Source organism: Triturus cristatus, chromosome 7 (genome assembly GCF_964204655.1).
Source record: "Triturus cristatus chromosome 7, aTriCri1.1, whole genome shotgun sequence".
NCBI classification, from domain to species: Eukaryota; Metazoa; Chordata; class Amphibia; order Caudata; family Salamandridae; genus Triturus; species Triturus cristatus.
In genome coordinates this window covers 1,158,788,525-1,158,813,135 of record NC_140590.1, presented here as the reverse complement: position 1 = coordinate 1,158,813,135, position 24,611 = coordinate 1,158,788,525, and the positions used below count along the sequence as shown (strand labels likewise).

Genomic DNA, 24,611 nt, shown 5'->3' with positions numbered 1-24,611 from the left:
CATATAAGAATCCGGAGGGCCACATGTGGCCACTGAGCCCTACTTTGAGTATCACTGCTTTAAACTGTGGTAGGCTGAAGTAAAATGTGAATGGCACTAACAGAGACCAATAATTGTGTGTGTGTGTGTATATATATGTGTGTGTATATATATCTATATATATATGTGTATATATATACTATATATATATATATATATATATTTTACCTACTGGCGGTCGCCAGTAGGTAGTTATAGTTAGGACCCTGTTTCCATAGGAAATCCGCAACATTCTATTTTGAATAACTTTGGCGCTGGTCGACGAATCCTCGCGAATATTTCAAAATAGGTGGGGCGCTACGCTCCGCTCCTACCCTGAAAGTCTCGGGGGGATTCGTCAAGCGGGGGCTGAGATAAAAGGGGGGTCCCAAAACGCGTTTTTCCCATGCATTTTTCCATAGGACCTTTAGACACAGCTACAGCCCGAACGGCTGAACAGAGTTCCTTGAAATTTGGCAGAGACGTAGTCTACAGGTCAAGGAAGTGCCTTTTGTAGGTTTGGTGTAAATCTGTTCAGTAGATTCTGAGAAAATAGCCTTTAAATCAATATATATATCTGAGCCAGCTTACGGTGCGCTTACGGTGCGCTTACCGTACGCGTACGGTGACGTGCGCGAGCGCGATTCTGATTGGCTGTTAGATCTTAGTAAACATTCGAATCGGTCGAAACCAGGAAGCGACGGCCGCCATTTTCTCTCTCGCACTCAGAGTGTGGATTAAAAAACAAAGGACAAAAACATGTAAAGGGGCTGTTTAGACAGCTCCTAAGCACCTAGCCATGTTGAGGGAGTCCCCAAAGATCCCCCAAGGCCAAAAACGGAATTTTAATTTTTTCGATAATTTCGCCGATTACGCTTACCGTACGCGTACGGTTAAAATTATTTTTAAAAAAAAATAATCCACACTCTCCCCACCCCATGTGCAAATGGTGCCCGAAGGGCACCATTTGTGCATGGCATATTACAGATATGAAAAATTAAAATATTACCTTTCACAACGAAGCGCATCATATGTCCTCCATGTGCGCACGGTGCGTGAAGCGCATCGTGCGTACATGGCCCATCTAGCGTAACGTGGGCACGCGGTGCGCGCACGGAACGAACTGCGTTAAGTGGGCGCGCACGCCACAAATGGCGTAAAGTAACTTAGCATTTAAAAAAACGTACAAATTCACTGAAAAAACCATAGGTTTCACACACGTTATAGTTAGGAATTAGCATTTAAAAAACCTTGCAAATTCACTGAAAAAACCATAGGTTTCACACATGTTATAGTTAGCGGAAATTTTACTGATAAAAAACCAATGAAATTCCCCCGTTATAGTTAGTGCAGGCAACTATAACTCACGCGACCGCAATCTTCTGCTGATGACATATGTGTCTTTATGAAAAAAAAATATTTGTAATATATGTATAGCTAAAAATTTATGGAAGAAGACATGGGCAAATAAGTGTCTAAATACAGTATTAGCATCAGCAGAGGATTGCGGTCGCGTGATTTATAGTTGCCTGCACTAACTATAACGGGGGAATTTCATTGTTTTTTTATCAGTAAAATTTCCGCTAACTATAACATGTGTGAAACCTATGGTTTTTTCAGTGAATATATATATATATATATATATATATATATATATATATATATATATATATATATTTTCATCAAAGGTGCCCAACGAGCAAAGACGCACTCATTTGCAGATGAAACCAAAGGGTTTTATTTTCATGGAAAACCGGCATATGCATCCCAGGCTATTTCTTGCTTGGAGCGTTTCGAGGTACAACCTCTTCCTCATAGGCAATGCGACGCGCAGAGAACTCCAATTACCTTGTTTAAGTACATGCCTCGCCCTTAGTGGGCCACGTGAGTATATTTAAATTACAGTGCATGTCGGGCTTCGTAGTCCTGAATTGGAGTATTGCTTTAATTTTTGCAAGTTCTGAGTTATCACACACATTAAAAAGGTCCATTATTCACCCTTGTGGGCCCCAGTTTGCCTCCGGTTGTAGTTATCCTCATCTGCAATGCTGTCTGACATCCTGAAATAGTTCCCAGTCACAGCCTCTTATCGGAATTGAAGATGGTGCATATGCCGGTTTTCCATGAAAATAAAACCCTTTGGTTTCATCTGCAAATGAGTGATGTCACTGACCATGTCATGAGTGATGTAATATGTTACGTCATCAGCAGTGGATTGCGGGTGCGCGAGTTATAGTTAGCTTAACTAACTATAACGGGGGAATTTCAATGGTTTTTTATGAGTAAAATGTCCGCTAACTATAACATGTGTGAAACCTATGGTTTTTTCACTGAATTTGCAAGGTTTTTTAAATGCTAAATCCTAACTATAACGTGTGTGAAACCTATGGTTTTTTCACTGAATTTGCAAGGTTTTTTAAATGCTAATTCCTAACTATAACGTGTGTGAAACCTATGGTTTTTTCAGTGAATATATATATATATATATATATATATATATATATATATATATATATATATATATATATATATATGTATATTGATATGCGTGTGTATTTATATATATGTATTTCTTATTTAGTTTTAGTTTGTTTTAGAGAAAACTCTAAAGCTTTGTCTACACCAGACCTAAAAATGAAATGGAATATTGTGCCTCCTACAAATATATTTGCAGAGTGTTCGGAGGTCCTTTGCTTGTGCAGGGATGTTTTGTTGAATAATGGAGCCTGAGAAGAACATCTATTTTTGCCAGAGATTCCAACAGAATAGCTGAGGAGGGCACCAAAAATGTCGAAACACATCCGTCCCTTAAGGAAAACAACTTGCAAATGAGAAGAGAACACATAAAGCGTTTAAAACACGTGTACAATGTGTAGGTCACAGAAGGTTCTATTTGTGCTATCCAATGTACTCATACCCTTATTATATTCTGATTAGAATGTCAAAAATCTCACCTTTCTATTGTTTGCCAGGTCCGATTGCAGGGTGATGTGATTGATATTCAGAACACCACGGACTACAAAATGGGAAATGATACACAGTTGAGGGTTGCAGTCAGTTACACCAAGTTGAGCTCCGACCAAATGAAAGAGATAAGCAAACTTATTAGGAGAATTACGATAATGGTCTCTGTTAGAAACGGGGTAGCTTGGCGTGGAGCGGGTAGGCTAAACTCCGGAGGATTGTGTAAAGCATCTGCGCAGCACACACTCACAGGCGACACACTAGGCACACCACAAAAGAGGCCCCACACCAGGTTATGTGAAAACAGCATATGTATTATGCAAAACACATTAAAATACCAACACAGTTGTGAACACCGTGCCAACTGGCACCAAGGAGCAATATACAGGGGATTATGTACACGGCAGGGCCAATCGGGCCGCTGCCAGAACCATCGCAAGACACAAAGCATAAATTAAAGTCCATTAGCAATGACTGTGTAACAGCCAGTACCTACTGGCGAAACAATGAAGGTAGTAACATTGCAATCAGCATTTTAGCATAGGGTATAACCATGTCAGACCGGGCACGAACCTCTGAATCGGCGTTGGGCCTATACACAGCAATCAGTGGCTACTTGGCCAAATGATGAGGTCAGCAATATTGCCGCAAGCATAAACCCTCACTAGGCATACATCACATTATGCATAACAGTAGGCATAACCACATTGGCATTGAGCATAAACCACGAGCCTAAATCACATAGGTATTAGGCGTGAATCCCATGATGTTAGGCATCCTTGCATGAGGCATCTCACTGGGGATAAAAACGTTAGGCCCAAACCTGAGGCATAACGGCAATATCACGGGTATATCAGCATAACCCTAGGACTTAATAATCCTGTCGCTCTGCATACTCATATGCATTAGGCATCACGAGGCAGAAATGCATTAACCATAGATCATATTAGCAGTAGGTCTGGAGTGAAAACATTAGGCATAGAACCCGTGGCATACGGTATACAGCATAACAATAGGACTGCTCATTGTCGCACTGACATAAGTCATAAACACATGAGGCATAGCCCTAGGAGGTCAGGCAGGAAGACCTGTGATGCAGAACACCAACAATCAGTAGTGTGGGCCCTAGGAAAGAGCATTAGACCACATTATTGGCATCAAGACATTAACATGCAGCACTTCGTTAGCAAGAACACACCCTAGTATAAATCACATTAACGTAAGCACATTATGCCCTAGGCATCACAGTAGACATTTCAAGCATGGATACATGATGCAATACTCGTGGGGCATACCACATTGGGTATCACATTAGGGCCTTGCGCCCTCCCCATACACGACTGACCCCCTGGTCACCTGGCCTTCCAATGGGGCACAAATGCCCTATGTCCAGGGATGTCAAGGCGTAGGTAGAGCTACTCAATTAACCCTTGGGCTGCAAAGAGCAGCAACATCCGATAAGTGCGCAAAGCGCTAGGGCAGGGCAGGAGCATCCCTCACTCCTCTCTCTCTCTGATAAGTACAATGCCCCCAAGACGTTGCAGCCGCCTGTGCACCCGCAGGGCAGCTGAGAGTCATGCCCAAGAAACCGAGCACTGGCACTACACGTGCCGCCGGAGCCCCCACTGGGACTCTAACAATAATGTTGCCCGCAACTGCGATGCCGCTGGGTGTCCCCAACCGAGTACTGGTGCCACTGTGCGGTTGGGGGCCCAACTCCGGGACTCTTGTCATTAACAGCACCCCTCGCCGTTGCAGCTGCCCGCTGTCAGACGGGGCAGATGTGAAATCAGTGCGGGCACCACGGTGCCCTCCAAGCGTTCACGGGGCAGACACCGACCATGTGCCCCGACACCTCCCCCCCCAACAGCAGGGTCACCACTGAGCCCCACTCACCCGCAGTCCATGCTGAGGTCACCCGAGGCCTGTGAGGCTCTGGACACCTCTGACTTGTCCTCCGGTGCAGGTCCCAGGCACCGACAGTGTGCCTCAGTGGGACCCGCTCCTCCGTTCTCCCGCGGCTGGCTCGGCATGCGGGGCTCCCGCCTCAGCAGCACTTCTGGCTTCACCCGGGCCCCTCCTGGGACCCGGGACTTTGGTGGCAGGCTCACGAGGCTCCGACTCGGCAGGCCCCGCCCACAGGGAGGCGCGGGTGCCTGTCTTCCATCTTCTCCGCTCGGGCGCTCTCCCTCCGGCAACGAAGTGCGGGGTGGGCTCCCGCTTCAGGTTGAATCAGCCACAGTGCGACGGCGGCCTCACGCAGGGGGCACAGACCGGCGGGGTGGGCACCCGCTCTTCCAATAAACGTAAATGCGGCATAAAGCGGGGTAGGCACCCGCTCCTTTTGGTGCGAAGTGGGGTGGGCACCCGTCTTCACGCAAGCATGCAGGGGGGATCCCACACACCACGCAGCGCTACAGGTACAGACGATCCTCACCTCCTGGGCAGGTGCTAGATGCAGCGCTTGCGAGGCGCTAGGTCCCAGGAATGCCGTCAGGGTCCCACAGAATAAGGCGGTTACGCTCACAAGGTGCTGGAAAGCAGGCGGGCAATGCTGGGCAAGATCAGCAGGCAGTGGGCATTCATCAAAACAGGACAGCAGTTCCTAGGAATAATCAACCCCCATAATGTGGCACTCTTCCTGGCATAACAGTCTTCACTCCAGCAAAGGGCTCTCACCAGCCCTGTGGATAGCAGAGGGGTACAGATGGGCGCAGGGGCCAGCACGCAGGCCCTTGCGGCGGCGCCTCCTGGCAGAGTGTCCCCTCCAGATCAAAGTCCAAGCACACCTCCCCACATGGAGTCTTAGCTCCTCTATATATGCACCCCTCACCCCACCTACCAGAAAGGGCCAGAAGCTTCGGGAAGGCTCCCTGGGGAAACCGGTCCCAAATGGTTTGTGGGGGAGGTGTAGAGAACCCTGTCACTTTGAGAACTAGACCGGTAACCCACCTCAGGCAGGCAGGCACAAAGTACACCAAAATGGCGACTGTGGAAAGTGACACTTCTAACACAGTGTAAATAAACCTGCGTATACCATTGCGCAGCATTTATTATTTTCTGTACAACCACACCAAACATACATATTTATTGTGTTTTATTATAAACCACCAATTTCATGTTAGGAAAAAACAAGGGGGAAGGCAAAAAAGTTCCGGGATGACCATGCAAGCAGGGCCAAGTCCAACAGTCTCAATCAGGGTTATTTGTCTGAATTGGATTATGACTTCCTCAACAAAAAGCAGCTCCATTTGCCAACGATTTATACTCTCCCTAAGGTTCACAAAAATGTTGAACACCCACGGGGTCGCGCCATAGTATCTGGATGTGGATCCATACTGGAACCGCCACGTAAATACGTGAATTTCTTCCTCAAACCCTGCACAGAGTCCACCAAAGAGTAGCTGAGAGACACTATGGAAACAATTAGATTGGTTGACAAATTGGCCTTTAACCCAATGCAACAACAATTGGTATTAATGGACATTGTATCCTTATAAACCAGCATCCCACAGAGACTATCCTTTGAAATAATTAGGACTGTTCTTAATTGCAGACCACAACCTGTTCAAGTTCCCACGGATTTCATTTTGAAATTACTTGAAGTAGGTATAATAAAAAACGTTTTTGTTTTTCTGGAGGATTATTACCTTCAAACTCAAGGTGTTGCTCTGGGCACAAGTTTTGCGCCAAACCTTGCAATGCTGTATATGGATAACTTTGAGAACAGTTTCATTTTCAATGATGTCCATCCCTACCAAAACCATATACCCCTTTGGAAACGGAACATAGACAATGTCCTCCTTATCTGGACAGGTAATGAGATTGATCTCAAGGTATTCCACTTATGGCTGAATGACAGGACTCCAGATATTACATTTGCAATACAATATAGCCCCCCTGTGATTGATTTCCTTGACATTTCTATCAAGTTAGAGAAATATCCACTCTACGCCACCTTATTTAGGTACAGCACAGAAAGGAACACGCTCCTACGCTATAGTAGTCCCCATCCCAGAGGCCTTAGAGATAATTTACTTCACGGGCAATTTCTCAGATTACGTCGAAACTGTTTCCGACATGTGGACTATTTCAAGGAATAAGAGGATCTGCTACTCAGACTATTGGAGAGAGGTTACCCCAAGAGTTTACTCAAAAAGGTGCGCAAGAGGGCCTGGTTTAACCCCAGAGAAACCGTACTAGAACCTAAACCACGCATTGGTGACGCTATGGACAGAATTATTTGTGTCACCACTTACTGCACACGCAGTAATGACATCAGATGTGTCGTAAACTATTACTGGAGATTGATTTAGGATGAGCTCGATAGGAATGAACCACTGATGCACTCCTTTAAGAAGGGCAAAAGCATCAGAGATCATGTAGTTTGTTCCTTTTTGAGAACCCCTACACAGCCCTCGACTTGCTCTATGTGGAACTTACCTCAAATTGTTGGACATTACAAATGTGGTCGCTGCACAGCCTGCAATCTCATGATTGAGACCAAACATTTTAGTTACAAGGAACACATCTTTGAACTCAAGAGTCATACCAATTGTAATAGTATAGACGTCATTTATGCTATTCTTTGCTAGTGCAGATTACTTTATATTGGACAGACATGTCAGAAAGTGAAAACAAGCATTCCGCAGCACAGTAGTTGTGTGAGATGTAATGTTCCAGGACCACTTCTAGTAGAGCATTTTCAAACACTAAACCACCCAGTAGACAACCTCAAATGGGTAGTCCTAGAAAAGGTTACACTTGGTCCAAGAGGTGGGAATACAGCAGACTTCTCAAAATGCATGAGGGCAAGTGGATGTTATTTTATGTTGTGTTATTTGTATTTACAATGTGCGTGGATACTCCGAGGACTGTCCTGGCGCAAAACCTTGAGGAGTATGGAGGGCATGCTTAGACAAAGAGAAGTGTTTTCAGGTTTTTCTCGAAGAGAACAGGATCATGAATACTACGAAGAGCAAATGGCAGCGCGTTCCAGGCAAGGGCGGCTTTCACAGCAAGGGAACTGCCGCCCATCCTTTCCAGTCTGAAGTGGGGCACCAGAGCCAGGAGTTGAGATGTAGAGCGCCGCTGTCTCGAAGGGGTATAGAAGGAAAAATGCTTTTGTAAGTAGATTGGACCTAAAGCATGAAGGGCCCGATGAGCAATGACTAGCAATTTAACTTTAACTCGTTCTGCCACTGGCAGCCAGTGTAAAGCGCGCAGATGATGTCTCACGCTGCTTCTAGAAGAGATGCTTAGAAGAAGCTTGGCCGCCGCATTTTGAACTACTTGTAGTTTATAAAGCAGATACCCAGGAATGCCTGCATATAGGGCATTGGCGTAATCCAATCGAGATAAGATAAGGGCTCGAGTAACTGTTTCTTTAGAAGCCCTCGGGAGAAGTGGAAGAAATGTCCTGAGGGTTTTGAGTAGCCCAGAACAGTTCCCGGCCAACTTCTTGATCTGAGTGGAGAACGTGAGGTTCTCCTCAAACCAAAACCCCAGATTCTTAGCAGGTTGCCCCGTAGAGGCTGGTATGGCGAAACCCGATGGCCAGAGCATTTCTCAAAACTGAGGGGAAATCTTTCCATAAAGGAGGCTCTCCGACTTCTCCTTATTACATTTAAGTTGTGCGGCAGCCAACCAGTGAAAAACCGAGGTCAGACACTTTTTTGCTGTTGAAGTCGAGTACTCATCTTTTCCCCATGTGAACAAGAGCTGGGTATCGTCCGAGTAGGAAATTACCTTGGCACCCATATCCTCTGCCAATTTCACCAAAGGGGTGAAATAAATGTTGAAAAGAAGGGGGCTCTGGGAGGACCCCTGACGAACCTCCGTAGACACCTTCAATGGAGAAGAGGAAGAGAGGGCAAGCCATACCTGTTGCGTTCGTCCCTCCAAGAAGGACCTGAGCCAACCCCACATCGTGCCAGATACACTGTCCATCATGGGTTGAATGAACAGGAGAAGATTACAAGGCAGATTCCTTTTCTCAACACAGGTTGAATATTCCATCGTTTTAATCTGATTTACTACTCATGGTTTAATCAGCATGGCCTTACATTTTAGTATACCACCTCATGTACAGAAACTCTACTACCCTGTTAACTTACTTAACTGACTCGACAGTGAATGATTCAACTGTTTGTTAAGGTTAGCACAACACTCTAATGCCCCGGTCATGTTGTACTGGGCAGCGTTATTCATTTATGATGCATAGAACTGTACCTGTTGCATATCATATATTGTAATTCACAACTCGTGTGAACTGTTATGATTTAATTTGTTGGGATTTAATTCAACACAAAGTTCAAAGAACTTCATGAACAACTCGAGAAAAGTTCTTTTACATTTTTGTATCTAATTTTCTCTCACTATGATGTAACGCATTTAATTTCATGTATCATAAATCCTGACCCGGTTACTTTCCTGTGATTATGTAACTATGTGTATTTATATGGTTGAATTAGTTTATTGTGATTTCGTATTATAGGCCGTATTTTCCATTTACTGCTACTGCCAAGCACTGTCTGGTGGCACAGGCCCGCGTCCAGGCTGTTAGCAGCTAGCGACTGTGCTCTCTTCCCGACAAGAGGTAACCTTCACGACCGTAGCCCTGCTCGGTCTTGTATTCATGTAACTTTGATTAAGACATCAATTCTGTTATTTCCACTATACAAAAACACTGACGGTTCCTTTGTCTGCTTTGTCCAGTTTTTAGAACTTGATCAGATGAATTCTGTCTCCACGAATACTGCCATTCATGGCATGTACTAAATGAACAAAGACATGTTTTGAAAACCAGGGCTTCATGTACTTTGTAGCCAATGGATGTGACTACGGGGAATTTCACAGCCTACCATAGCTCGTTACAATCTCTCCTTGGTGCTGATGTGCAACCTTAGTTCAATTTCAGCACAACAACTGCCTCCTGGATCCAACAAGGACCATTGAGGATGTCTATCATGTGTAATTGTTCTGACTAGGAGCCTATGGGTCCCACTTTTCAAGTCCCCCACCCTTCTGATTACAGGGTTTGAGGTGAGTGGCAGCGCCACTTTTTGAGTGCACCCATTCTATCTGTCACCCAGATATTAATCCATAGTATCTCCTTGCCGATTTAGTAAGTTGCTCCTCCTTCTGTCCCGATGAAGGATCCCTTCTAACTAATTATTGGCCCTTCCACCCTGACTGGGGTCGAAACGTTGCTTTTCTCAATCACCAACCTGTACTTACATTTCATCCACATGCAGATAATGGAAATTCATATACTGTATCTCGCAACTGTGGATTATATAATATATCACATAATATATCGTTAGACAGATTCAATTTTCAATATTTATTAATATTGTAATTTATTGCACATTTACCCTCATCCCCATCCTTTCACGAGCACTCCTTTGAGCACTTGTTTTCCTTCACTTGTTTCTGAGCAACTGTCTTATACAAGGATGTTGTACAAAATTATTGTGGCATAACAAATATAATATAACTCGTGGAATTGCACTTCATTTTTTGAATATCTATTTCTTTGGGTGCTAATGATTCTTCAATTTTAACCAATTCCACTTGGAACATCTTTCTTTAGTAACTTACCTGACCCAGGTCCGGCGGAAGGTGTTCCATTGTGTAAAGGTCCGTTTCAGCGGCGGAGTCCATTGTCTTTGTTGTACCTTCCTGCTCCTTCTTAACATCGTCATCATCCTTGTTCAGATGAAGTTCAAATGTCTGGAATAGAGAGTTAATAAATTATACCTGTGCTGCAAACTCCAGACAGTTAGCACACTATATATACAATGCTACATGTTTGTTTTATTTCAGGTTTATACTACATGCTAAAGACAAGCCTTTAGAGACTGTTTCTCGAAGCCTTCTTTGAAAACGAAATCCAGAGATTAGCTCATAGCGAGGTGTGACAAACATATTCGTCCTATAGTGCAAAGTAAGTAGCTTCTGTCATTCTGCTTTTGTTTATATGAAGAAACAATTGTCTTTGGGAACTAGATGATATTTGTCTTGAACATCTTTTTAAATACGGAACATATGGCATAAAGAAAAGCATCCTAACTAAATCTGAACAAAACATGAAGATCCTAATTACATGGAGAAAATCATCTTGAAAGCTTGTTCAAGAACACTGGTTAATAAAAAGAAAATATGATATATGTCTGCACCCGGAGAGAAAAATAATAACTGTGGAAAGATAAGAATAAGGTAGAAAACAAAAGAGTGCAAACCTGAGACAGATAAAACTACAACCACAGGGAAAAGGAGAAGGGTAACAGCAAGTGAAACACCTGATGAAAAAAGGAATGCATACAGAGAGGAAGGAAGAAAGAAGGAGAGGGAAGCAAAGCTCTAAGAGGAACTAAAAAGAAACTAAGAGAATGTAAAATGAAACCAATAGGAAGTAGAAATTATGGATGGATGAAATAGAAAGAGAAGGAGGAAGAGAGAATTAAAGATGAAGAGAAGAAAATGTGGGGAAAACAAGTTAGTTACCTGTTCACTGTGATTCTCCAGTATTGATATCCGTTATAGATGCACATGCTTGAATCTTCCCTGTTGTCATGGTGGGAGTACCACGGTAACAGTAAAAAATAGCACTACTTAAAAGCATTACCATGGACCTCCATAGAACAGAAGTCACAATTTAGTAACCTGTCAACCTTATTTTATAACATCCAAAGTTCAGCCAATCACAGCAAAGACCCCTCACAGCCCACTTACCCTACAGAGCCACCATACCTCCGATTTTGTGCACAAGCGCATATATAAAAAAACTCAGAGGTAAAGGGTGACCCTAATCGGGGAGGAGAGAGGGTCACATGTGAATCTATAAAATATATCAATACTGGAGAACCTCAGTGTACATGTGTATGAAAGTAGGATCTGCCTTCATGGTCACCCCACTTTTTGGTGGTGTCATTCTGTTTTTCTGACTAGTCTGACTGGGATCCTGCTAATCAGGACCCCAGTCACTGTGCTCTCTCCCTAATTTGGACTATGGTTAGTACTTTTGTACCTTCATAATTGGCTACTTGTGTACCCTTCTATGTCCCTAGTATATGGTTCTAAGGTCCCCAGGGCATAGGTATACCAGGGGTCCAGAGCGAGGGTAGGACACCAGCAAGTTGCCCGTCTACCTCCATATCGGAGCAACTATTGTGCTCTGTTCTCATCCCCGTCCGTCCGGAACTAGGTTGTGAGGGGTCTATCCTCATCCCAGTACCAGTTGCTATATCAATTACCCCCTACCGTTTCTAGCAACTAGTGCTAAACGGTAGTGCACTTACCTTACACGTTCTAATTGGTCCTGAAGAAGTGCCATTGACCCCTTCTGGGGCAGCTGGGGCACGAAACATGTTGACCACATCCACACTTGACTAGCCCTTACGGAACATCACTCCAAAATAGGGCCTCTACATAATTTTAATAAGGCTGGAGCTACCTCAGCAATAAAATACTTAAATCAAGTAGGACGGCTCTATACCTTTTTTATATACCTCACTCCTTGTGCACTACCCTGCCCTCACACCCACACGCACCCATACGGCTTCTTCAAAAGATCCCCGATAAAGAGCCCCGGTTTCGGGAGCCCGTCAGGCATTGCAGCGCCGGCCTGACGAGGGGCAAATGCCCAAATGATGAAGCATGACTTCCCTTGGGGTGTGTGAGGGCATTTCGAAGAAAGACCTGTTCTTCCCCCTTTCTCCCCTCTCCCTAGTCAGCTACTCCTAGGAACTGCTCATTCTCTTTACAGTACTCCATTGGTGCCTTCTGAGCAGGACCTCATAAAACTTGGCTCCGTGTCCCTCCTTGATAAAAAAAAATATACCAGGGGTCTCCCATGGGCTGCAGCATGCATTATGCCATGCATGAAAAACCACTTAACCTGTGACTACAGGCATGCCATTGCAGCCTGTGTGAGCTGGTGCTAGCGCCACTCACAACAGATATAAGTTTCCTTATATCTGAGGTCACTGCACTTAAAACCTATAAGTCACCCCTAAGGTAAGCCTTTCAATCCTGAAGGCAGGGTGCTTGGTTATAGGTGTGAGGGTGCCCTGCATGAGCAGAACACCCACTACAAATTTAGGAGTCGATACTCCGGCTTTGTGAGTGCTGTCAGCCATTTTATACATATAGTGGACATCAGGTCAATTATGAGCTGTCTAACTATGTATTGGCTACACCAAAAGCGGTCATGTTTGGTATCAAACATGTTGGTTGGAATCCTACCTCAACACCAATTCCAGTATTGGATGTAGGATCCCATGTACTGGTAGGCTCCTGGTGCCAGCCTTTCATGGTCTAAGAGCAAGCTAGTGCTGGGGAGGTAGAACAATAGGTTTCCTGTCACAGGAAGGTGTAACCACCTCCCAGACAGGACTTAGCGTAATGGGACAGGGTGGGGGTGCTTGCCAGCGCCACTGAGACTGCTTGAAGGGCACATTTAGTGCCCTCCTTGCATACTCCAGTTGGAACCAGTTCAGGGAGCAGTAGGCTCCGCCTCTGGCGCAAAACTGGACAAAGGACATGGGAGTATCCACCCCTCTGTCCAGCCCCTCCTCTGGGAGGGACCCCTGATTTGTCGCAACCCTTTCCTTTGGGTACTTAAGAGCTTACCTGTGGGTGGCTCATCAGATTCGTCATCGGACAAGATTCAGATCTGAAACCACTTTATCTTCCACTGTCTGGGCACGTTGGACTTCATTGGACTTCACTTTGGTAACCAATACTGCATCTGGAAGACTTCTGCTGCTCCTGGTCTGGTTGTCTGTGACTGTGCTCCAACCAGGTTCTTCCCCTGGCCCGTGGTCATCAAAGACACCAGAGGGAATCTCCCTTGGAGTGAAAGAGTCACTCACCTGCATCTGCAGGCATCGCAACTAAGCTGACCGGTCTACTGCCTGACGTCCTTTGGACTCCGAAAGGCTTAGCAACACAGGCAGTGGTTCTGCAACTCCCTCGAGGCCTGCACTGTCTTCTCACCAAGTTTGAAGTCAGTATCCCTCGTCAGAACCTCTGGAGCAGTACCCCTGTGCACCGCATTGAATTGCAGTTGCCAAGGCTTGTTGACTCCCTTCTCCAGAGATATATGGGATCCAAGAAGCTCCAACCTCCAGCATCTCCTGCTACCAAATTCTTTGTCCTCACCACATCCTCTGCACCGGGGGCCAGCATCATTGGTGAGCTGCTTGGGGTCCTCTTGCAACCCCTGTGCCTTTAGCCTGTGGGTCCTCTTGAGGGTTTTCTTTAGCTCCAGCTGGCTCCCTTGCTTGCTCCTGGCCTGCTCTGACTCTTCTGTGCTTGGTGAGTCCCTTGGACCACCTTCTTCGTTTTTCTCATCTGTTGCTTCTGCCAAGGCTTGTTGGTGCGTTCAGAGGACACCAACCCCCTGGCTCTCAACTTCCAATGTGGGACAGCTCGTGAATGGCTCCTGTTCTTCCACAAAATCACCTGGTCCTCACAACTACAGCAACAAGGTCACCATCAACCCTCCTGCATCTTCCGTCATCTGTGGTCATTGGTCTTCGGTGTCTCCTGGTCACTCCCGAGTCGCATAGACTCTGTCCCCTCTGCCTGCAGGTACTTCTCTTCAAGAATCCACCCTTGGATTCCACCGGACTCTTTCACCTTTTTCGGCAGCAGCATCTTCACCGAAATCCTTTTTTGTGGTCTACTGTGGTTTCCAACATCCCTTCACACCAATACAGCTGGCTTCCCAGGTGTACGTATCCTGGTTCCTGGGGTATCCACTGGCAGGGTGACTCTCCAACCTTCCATCTTCCAGAGGCATTCTTTAGGGTCCTCTGTGGAGGTTCCTTCTTCAGTAAAACTGCAACCGTAACTTCCACATTGAATTGCATTGGGTACGCAGTCATGTTTGCACTCTGCCCATGGCCCCTGTGGGGTTCCTGCGTACTTATCTTGGGTGGTTCCATGGGTCCCCAGCTCTTCTAAGTCTTCTGGGTCCAGTCTTGACTTTGGTCGCGCTTCCCATTCCACTTCATTAGTATATGGTTTGGTCTCCCCCTGGGGACCACTGTGCTACTTACTGGATCTACTATTGAAGTATTGTGTGTATTGTGATTATATCTCCGGGTAGGAGATATTGCAATGTTATAGTGAGTGTTTATAATAAATACATATTTTTATAACTACACTGGGCCTGATTCACAGAACTAACTTAAGACAAAATCCTATACTTACTACCATTTTGGTATTCACAGAAGGCACTTACTCATTTTGGTATTCACAGAAGACACTTACTCATTTTGGTATTCACGGAAGGCACTTACTGAATGATGAGTAAGTGCCTTCTGTGAATACCAAAATTGTAAGTGCACTTACTCATTTTGGACGGAACCAAGACCGAAGACAATCGCTGAGGTGGCCCAATGAGCAATGCTGGCCGAGAAGGAAATCAGTAATTGAGAGGATTTACGAAAGACCTTTGTTCTTTGCAGATAAAACTTCAAACGTTTAATATCTAATAAATGCTAAGCTCTCTCTCCACTGCTGAGGATGGATCAGGATAGAGCATGGGTAAAACAATAGGCTCAATGAGGTGATACGTTGAAGGCACCTTGGGTATGAATGAGGGATTAGTGAGCAGGATAACACTGTCTTGCAGAAACTGAAGATATGGCTATTTCACAGTGAAAGCTTGGAATTCCCTGATACACCTAGCTGACGTAATAGCCAACAGAAAAGCCACCTTCCAAGAAAGGAACCTCAACTCACATTTGTGCACTGGCTCAAATGGAATATGCATTAGCTGCGACAGGACTGTATTTAGTTGCCACAATACTGTAGAAGGTTTAACAAGCGGGAAAGCTCTAAGGAGACCTTTCATAAATTCTTTGATCAGTCTATTGGACCACAAGGAAGATTGATCTGAGTGTCTTCTATATCTAGAGATTGAAGCAAGATGAGCTTTTATGGAAGAATGTGAAAGCCCTACTTTAGCTAAGTGCAAGAGATAAGGCAACACCTGCTCCGGAGTAGATGACAAGGGATGCAATGACTGAGTGCTACACCATGCACAGAATCTTCTCCATTTAGCTGTGAAACACCTAAGCATGGCTGGAGCTGAAACTTCTGCAGTACTGACCTGCATTTCTCGGATAGGCTCAAATTTCCAAATTCAGCATGGTGAGGAGCCAGGCCGACAAATGAAGAGAGGTAAATTGCGGATGAACTACTTTGCCGTGGTTCATGCAGAGAAGTTGCTCCATTTGAGGAAAAAGAATCGGAGCACACTCTGATAGGCAATGCAGCTCGGTGTACCAGAATTGCCTTGCTGATCTGGGGACAATAAGAATGAGACAACATGGCTCCTGCTTCATTTGTCGAAGGACTCTAGGGATGAGCGGAAACTGGGGAAAGGCTTAGGTGAACATCCCCGCCCAAGAAACTTTGAAAGCATTGCCCCATGATTCTGGATGAGGATCGCTGCTTGCGAAGAGAGAGCACTTTTTGTTGAGGGACGTAACAACAGATCTAACATTGGATAACCCCAGGACTGGAAGATTACCTGCAGCTGTTGGTCGCTGAGCTCCCATTCATGGCTCAGCCCACTTGTTGTGGACTTTTGGCTAGTGTTTAACTAACAAGAAGATGTGGTTGGCAAGAAGCCATTCCCAAATCTGTTGAGCTTGAAGGGAATGCCCTCGAGATCTTGTGCCATCATGCTTTGGAAGGTAAAACATTGTAGTAGTATTGTTCTTCCTGACGAGCACTGACAAACTCTGGGTTTGAGGCAGGAAAGCTTTCAGGCCCAGGAATACTGCCTTGAGCTCTAGAAGGTTTATGTGTCACTCCCACTCCGCTTGGACCATTTGCTCTGAACCTGTAATTCCTGAAGGTGAGCCCCCCATCCATACATTTTCGCATCCGAGGTTATCACCATCTGCTACACAGTGTGAATGAAAGAAAAGCCTTGCTAAAGGTTTTCCTTGACTATCCACCAGGACATCGCAGGTCTCATTGCTGCTGAAATGTGAACCTTGTCATGGAACGATCCTTGATATTGAATCCACTGCACATCCAGCTGCTAGTGCAATGGTCGCATGCGGAGACGGCAAATTGGGGATTAGCAGGATGCAAGAGGACATCATACCCAGCATGGATAGAAACTAACTTTTTTGGTGACAGAAGCTGTGTCATATCTTCAAAAGCAATATTCTTTTGTGCGTGGGAAAGGCTTTACCGAGTTGAGGCGTGCCCCCAGAAAAATCTGAGATTTGGAAGGAATGAGGGACGATTTTTCAGATTGAGGCTAAACTCTAGAGATTGGAAGAGATTCCAACAGGCTTGGATTTACATTTTTGCCCCCTGAAAAGTCGGAGCTTTTATTAGCCAGTCATCCAAGCAGGGAAACACCTGGTGCCATGAACGTCTTAGGAACACAGCTATCAGTGCCATGCACTTGGTGAAAACCCTGGGAAGGTATTTTAAACCAAATGGAAGCACTTTGAATTGGTAATGGCACCCTGCTATTTTGAACCAGAAAAATTTTCAATGCTTGGGGTGAATGGTTATATGAAAATAGGCATCAAGGAGATCAAGAGAAGACAGATAATCCCCTTCTTCCATGAGTAGAAGAATCTCTTGTAGAGAGAGCAGCCTTTATGATTGTTTTTTGATGAACTTATTCAGCATTCTGAGGTCCATGACCTGCCTCCATTTTCCTGTCTTTGTCCTGATGAGGAAGAAATGTGAAAAAAAACATGATTGTGCTGGTTGAAGGGTACTTCCTTTATGGCCTGTTTGCAAAGAAGTGATCTTATCTCCTTTTTGAAATCCGGAATATGAGGAAGCGGAACTGTCCGTGGTGGGACGTTTGGAAGATGTTGAACGGATTCCAGGGCGTGACATGCTGGAAGTTGTCTGAAACCCATTTGCCTGAAGAAACGGAGTTCCTTTTCAGAAAGAATTTGGAGAAGGCAGGACTGAATTGTAGTGGGACTGTGGTGGCAGGGGCTTGGGGAATCACATTGTCTCATATTGGAGCCCTGGAATTTTCTACAGAATGCAGCATCTTGCGTCCTGTTGGTCTTGAATAAGACTGTGCAGCATTTGATTGGAAAGTTTGGTTGTATGGCTGTTAGATATTTTGCGGATACAGCTGGTACCACTGTTGGAATTGCGGCCGGGATAAGTACTGCCCCCAAACTCTACCTTGAAAGGACTGAAAACGGCATTGTGGGAGACTGCCTAAAGCCTTAGCCATGTCTTTGTCCGATTTTATGGACTATACTGCTTTGTCTATGTGCTAAGCCTGGGCGGAGTTCAAAGTGCAAAAAAAACTCCGCAGCTCTATGCGGTGCTCCACAAGCGGCAGAGTGCATTAGAAAATTGCAGTTCGCTGTAATTTTCAGCGCCGGGTGTTTGTCTGCACAGTAAAAATTATCGCAAATGTTACCATGCACAAAGCATGCACCATTCACAACGAAAGTGGGCAGCAACTTTCTCAAAGCGAACTGACGGTTTCTCAATGCGAGCAGTCGCGAGCATACGCGGCCACCTGCATTGAGAAATCCGATGGCCCGCGTTGAGAAATCTCGCGGGGGTTGATTTCTCTCGCTGGCACTCGCCAACTTGAAGTTGACGAGCACGAATGAGGAAAAGTCTCGCCAGGAGGTGGCTGTTCCTTGCTTGCGCTTACCAACTTGATGTTGATTATGGAAATCTGCGAGCTCTGTGTAAGGTGGAGTGCGGAAAACTCCGCAAACTCAGAGAGCGGAGCGGAGTTCACCGCCCAGACTTACTATGTGTTTACCGAACAAGCACTCTCCATCAAACGGCATATTATCAAGTACCTTGGCCTGTACTTCTGGACGGAAGGTAGTTGCTTTCAGCAACCCTGATGACGCAACACAGCTGCTCCTGTCATCTAGTGAAAGGCAATAGATGAGACATCCATGGCGATCTCAATGAGCTCTGAAGATGCTCTTTCCCCTTCCAACAGAATGTCCTTTGCCTCTTTCTTTTTGATTGTGTGGAAGATACTCCCACAGTGCAGAAATGTATGACCACATCTATTGGTCATATTGCCCTAATATGGCCATGGCATTGGAGGCTCTAATGGAGGTGGCCGCCAGATCAGAGAACCTCTTTCCTATGTTGTCAAGACGGTGACTTTCCTTGTTAGGTGGAATACATGGAGACTAAGGATTTTTTTTGCTCCACTATGCTGCCTGCATAATGGCTGAGTCCAGCCTAGGATTACCAATGAGGCATGTGAGCGAGCTGTCAGGTGCCTTGTACTTGTTGCCCTGGTGTGGAATCACCTCTGAAATGGAAGCAGTGTTTTTTATGAGCTTGAGGCCCACTTGCCACAACAATTCCACTATAGGGATTGCCATGATCGAACGCTGAGTGCCTGGTTTGAAGTCATACAAAAAACATTCAGTCTGTTTAGCGGGCATAGGTAGATTGAAACGCTTGGAGGCACGCTCTAAAAGATCGTGAAATCCACCTATGTCTGCAGGTGGAGAATCTGCAGCACGTGGGATAGGAGAAGGGGGCTATATTGTCATCCCATTCATCATGGAGATCTATGTCAGTATGAATCTCACCTTCTTCTATTGTTGCTGATCTGCATCCTGGGTTTCCTCCATGATGATTATTGGTGGTGGCAAAACCCTTTCCCTGATGAATTTAGTAGTGCTTCAGCCAGCCAGATCAATAGGAGCCTCTTAAGAAGGCAGAGGTCGTTGAGAAGCGTTAGCATCTGGAAAACATTTATAATTATCATCAATCATATGACATAAATCTGACACAAGGGATAATGGAACGTTCACTGATGGTTCTCTAAAATGGTGGGGTTCTTCCATCCGATCATCATATAGGTAACGCTCCTCGAAGGAATCAGACTGCTGCCCAGAAGAAGGATCTTTATCCGTAAAAGAATATTACCCTGCAAGGTAAGAAGATGGACCATTGTCCTCAATATCCTCATCTGATTCTTTGCATTTGACCCTTAACTGTGTTGGACTATATGCGGGGACAAACAAACCTTCATCCTCCGACTCTTGGAAGTCCGAAAGGTGAGATGGAGGCAAAGGGGAAATCTGAGAGAAATTGTATATTTGATTGGGATGTAGGAAGCTGTTTTTTTCCTCCGTTAATGGGCTCGACGATGGTGTCATTGCCAATATAGTCGTCTGCACACCGTCGACACTGTTTGGCCGATCTTTGTCTGTTTTACCTCAGATTTATCCTGGGACTTGGATCTGTTTGAGCCACCATGATGGGAAGAGTAGCTGTCTTTCTTTCTCTTTCTAGAGGGAGAATGAGCTTTTTCTTCAGGTTCAGACTCCAAGTCTAAGGCAGCTTTCATTTTCTGGAGCAAGAGGAGTAGCCTACCCTCCCTATACTATAGGGTTTGGGCTGAAAACTGTGGCAATATTTGCATTCCCTGGGCTTGTGGTCAGGGTAGAGGTGAACAAGTTACTTACATTGGGTAACACATTATCTGGTAGAGACTCTATCAAGCTGTAGATTCCTTACCCTTAAATTTCCCAGGTGTCAGGCTGGATCTGGAAACTTTTGCTGAGCAATACCCCATGAGCACGCCGTCCGGTGGCTCCATTCGCCTCCGTGTGACGTCGGCGGCATCGGTAGTGTTGGTTATGATGTTGTGATACCTATATAGGCACCACCCAGGTGCGCCAACGTCAGTGCTGTTCATTTTTTCACGCCAGAAGCGCTGAGTCACGAACTAACTGACGTAGTCATGTGCAAAACTAGGGCCCTGGAAGGAGAGTAATTCTAGCCCTACAATAATAGTCCGCAAAGCGGGGAGGCATGGGTGGGGATGTAAGGAATCTGCAGCTAGATAGAGTCTCTACCAGATAACGCGTTACCAAAGGTAAGTACCTTGTTCATCTGATAGAGGCTTCTAGCAGCAGATTCCTTACCATTAAATTAGATACCCAAGCCATACCATCCCAGCGGTGAGCTGTGGACCAATATCCTATAAAAGGAAGACCTACAGGACTGAACAGACAAAGTACCCATCCCTGCGGACCTGACACTCCAGGCAGTAGTGTTTCGCAAAAGTGTGCGAAGATGCCCACGTTGCCACCTGACAGATGTTTTGGACTGGGACACCCTGAGACAAGGCCGTAGTCTAAGCCTTTGCCCTGGTGGAATGGACCCTTTATCCCTCAGGGTGCTGCTTCTTTGCCAGGGCAAAACAGATCTTGATGCAGAGAACAACCTAGCAAAATATGGTCCTTTCCTGCACTGCCCTTCCCTTGTTCGCTACCAAGTACCCAACAAAGAGTTGATCGTCCACCTGGAACTCTTTTGTGCAGTCAAGGTAGAACGACAAGGTTCTTTTTGGGTCCAGCCCATGTAGACATTCATCTTCCGTAGAAGGATGCTGGGAGAACAGAAGGTGGGCACTGTGATGGACTGACCCACATGGAAATGGGTCACAACCTTTGGCAAAAAGGATGCCCGGGCATGAAGCACCAACTTGTCCGGAAAGGACATAAGATAAAGAGGTGAGCAAGATAACGCCTGCACCTCACTCACCCTCGGGACCGATGTAAACAATTGTGTAAAGGATTAAAAGGAGCGCACAACAGGTAGGTGAAGACCAAATTAAGGTCTTACTGCGGCATAACAAAGGGCGTAGGTGAAAACAGATGAGCCAGTCCTTTTACAAATCTAGGTACAATAGGAGAAAAGAGAGAGGGCTAGTCTGGCAGCCACAAAAAAGCATACAGAGCAGAAAGGTAACCTTTTAGAGTTCCCAAAGCAGAGCCCTGTTGGGCAAGGGTCAGAATGAGCAAAAGTACAGTAGAAAGATAATCAGAAAGAGGGTCAATAGACCTCTGTACAGTATAATACAAATTTCTGCCAACAGCAGGCGTATACTGTCTTGATGGAGGGCCGCCTGGCCGAGAGAATAACATTACAGACTTTGGGAGGAAGGTCAAAAGCTATCAACTGTCGCCGCTCAGTCTTCACGCATGGAGGCGCAGAGTTGACAGGTTCGGGTGGAGAACCCTTCCCTGCTGCTGCGACATAAGATCCTCCCGAAGGGGCAGCCTGATCAGAGGATCGATGCTCATTCTCAGAAGCCCCGGGTACCAAACTCTCCTTGCCCAGTCCGGAGCCACAAGGATGACTTGGGCCCGGTCGCTCCTGATCTTCTTCAGAACCCTGGGTAGGAGTGGTATGGGCGGAAAGGTGTACAACAGGCTTGAGCTCCACTCGCGACGGAAGGAGTCGCCGAGCGACAGCCGCCTTGGAAACTCCATCACGCAGTACTGCTGACACTGCGCCTTCTCTTCGGAGGCAAACAAATCAAACCAAGGTTCTCCCCACCGCTGAAAGAGACCTTGCATCACCTGCGACTGAAGACGCCATTCGGGATTCATTAGGCATCGAAAGCTTAGTTCATCCGCTCTGGCATTCAAAGAACCTGGCAGGGAATAGGCCACGTATTCACGCATGAGTTTACAACGCATGCCTTCATAACGCGGGCTATACAATGAACGCGTCGTTACAACATGTTCCATTACAACGCAAGTTGTTACAATGACTTGTTTTAAGAAAGTATTGGAATTTAGAATAGTATATTTTACTATTCCAACTCCAGTCTGTGCAACAGTAGGGAAGGTATTGGATTTAAAATTCAACATGGAGTTCCCTCAAGCAAGTAATGACTTTTGTTGTAATAAAACGCGTGGTAACGACGTGTTTGTTGTAGTGCCTGCATTGTAATGGCACTGCGTTGTTCTGACAGCGTTGTAAACGCTGTTTTCTCCTGCCAGGTGTTGAACAAACAGGGATGTGCCCTGCTGTTCCAGCCATGTCCAGAGATGTGTGGCCTCTCAACAAAGGGTCCACGACCCCACCCCATCACGCTTGTTGCAGTACCACATGTTGTTGTCCGTAACACTTGCACTAGCTTTCCCTTGACAAAGGGAAGAAATGCTTTCAATGCCAATCGAATTGCCAGGAGCTCAAACAAATTTATGTAGGGCCCCAACTCCGCCAGAGACCAATGTCTCCTGATCTCCACCTTTCCCAGATGGCCGCCCCATTCCAGGAGTGACGTATCTGTCATGACTGTGAGATCTGGTTGGGGAAGGGAGAGGGTTCTGCCATTGACCCAATTGTTGTTCGCCAACTACCACTGCAGATCTCTCGCAGTTCCTTCCGAGATCTGGACCATGTCAATGAGATTTCCTTGATGCTGTGCCCACTGGAACTTCAGGTCTCACTGCAGAGCCGCATTCACCACCTGGCATGCTTCACCAATAGGATGCAGGAGGCCATGGGGCCCAACAGCCTCAGAGTGAGTCCCACCGAAATCCAGGAAAGAGGCTGAAACATCGGAATCATAACCTGAATATCCTGGACTCACTGCTCGGGAGGATAGGCTTGAAACTGCACTGTGTTCAGAACTGCTCCGATGAAAGGAAGCATCCTAGAAGGAGTCAGGTGTGACTTTGGCACGTTTATAGAGAACCCCAGTGAATTCAGGAGGTCCACCGTAGTTTGAAGGTGGGATACAACAGCCTGGGGGGAAGACGCCTTCAACAGCCAGTCGTCGAGGTAGGTGAAGACTGACACCCCTAACCTGCGCAGATGAGCTGCGACCATCGCAATCACCTTGGTGAACACCCGAGGAACCCTGGTAAGGCCGAAGGGAAGCACAGTAAACTGAAAGTGCTCTCGGCCTACCTTGAACCGCAGGTAATGCATGTGGCCCGGCAGGATGGGGATGTCAAAATATGCATCCTGCAGGTCCAATGCTACGATCCAGTCTTCTTGGTCTAGGGCAGACAAGACCTGAGCCAGAGTGAGCTTCTTGAACTTCTCCTTCTTGAGGAAGAGATTGACGGTCCGAAGATCCAAAATGGGCCACAATCCTTTGTTTTTCTTTGGAATCGGAAAGCAGCAGTAATAACAACCACTGTCTACGTCTCGAACCGGGACCCTTTCTATAGCTCCCTTAGCCAAGAGAGCAGTATCTTCCTCTTGGAGCAACCTTAATTGATCCTCCGTCAGCCGTTCCTTATTTGGCAGAATGAGAGGAGGAAAAGAAGAGAATAGCCCTCCTGGACATTCTGCAAGACTCACTTGTCCGATGTTATGGATCACCAGTGGGGAGATGATGGCGAATTCTCCCACCAACTGCTGTAGTGTGGTTTGCAGAGTCAGCCTAGGAGTGCTTAAAGGCTGTGGCTGTCGGGGGCAGGGTGGCCGCCAACTTCTGGCCTCCATTCATGGATAAGAATGCACCGCGTCCACGTTCACAACTTATGGCCTGCATTCCTGGATAATAATGCACTGCGTCCACGTTCCCGTACAGCTTGGGCACTCTGTGCAGGACGGTGGCTGGGATAGGGCTGACGCGGCTGGAAATCCCTTTCATTGCCACAAAAGTGGTAAAAGGAAGACTGGCCACGAGGAGTGGAGAAGAGGCCCAAGGATCTGGCTGTAGCTCGAGAGTTCTTGAACCTGACCAGAGCCAAGTCAGGCTTTTCCCCAAAAAGACAGGTTCCATCAAAAGGTATGTCCATCAGATTGGCTTGGACATCGCCCAAGAAGCCGGTTGTCCTAAGCCAGGCATGGCACATCAAGGC

The 24,611-nt window shown here is 46.1% G+C and overlaps 1 protein-coding gene across 1 annotated transcript in view; it reads right to left on the bottom strand.

Annotated features, from left to right (window-relative positions):
* LOC146811315 (uncharacterized) overlaps positions 1-24,611 on the bottom strand; it is a 1,339,659-nt gene that overhangs the window by 1,076,169 nt on the left and 238,879 nt on the right. The window contains exon 6 of the mRNA XM_085615056.1: positions 10,585-10,716. Coding sequence (XP_085471182.1) covers positions 10,585-10,716 — 132 coding nt within the window. The remainder of the gene's footprint in view (positions 1-10,584; positions 10,717-24,611) is intronic.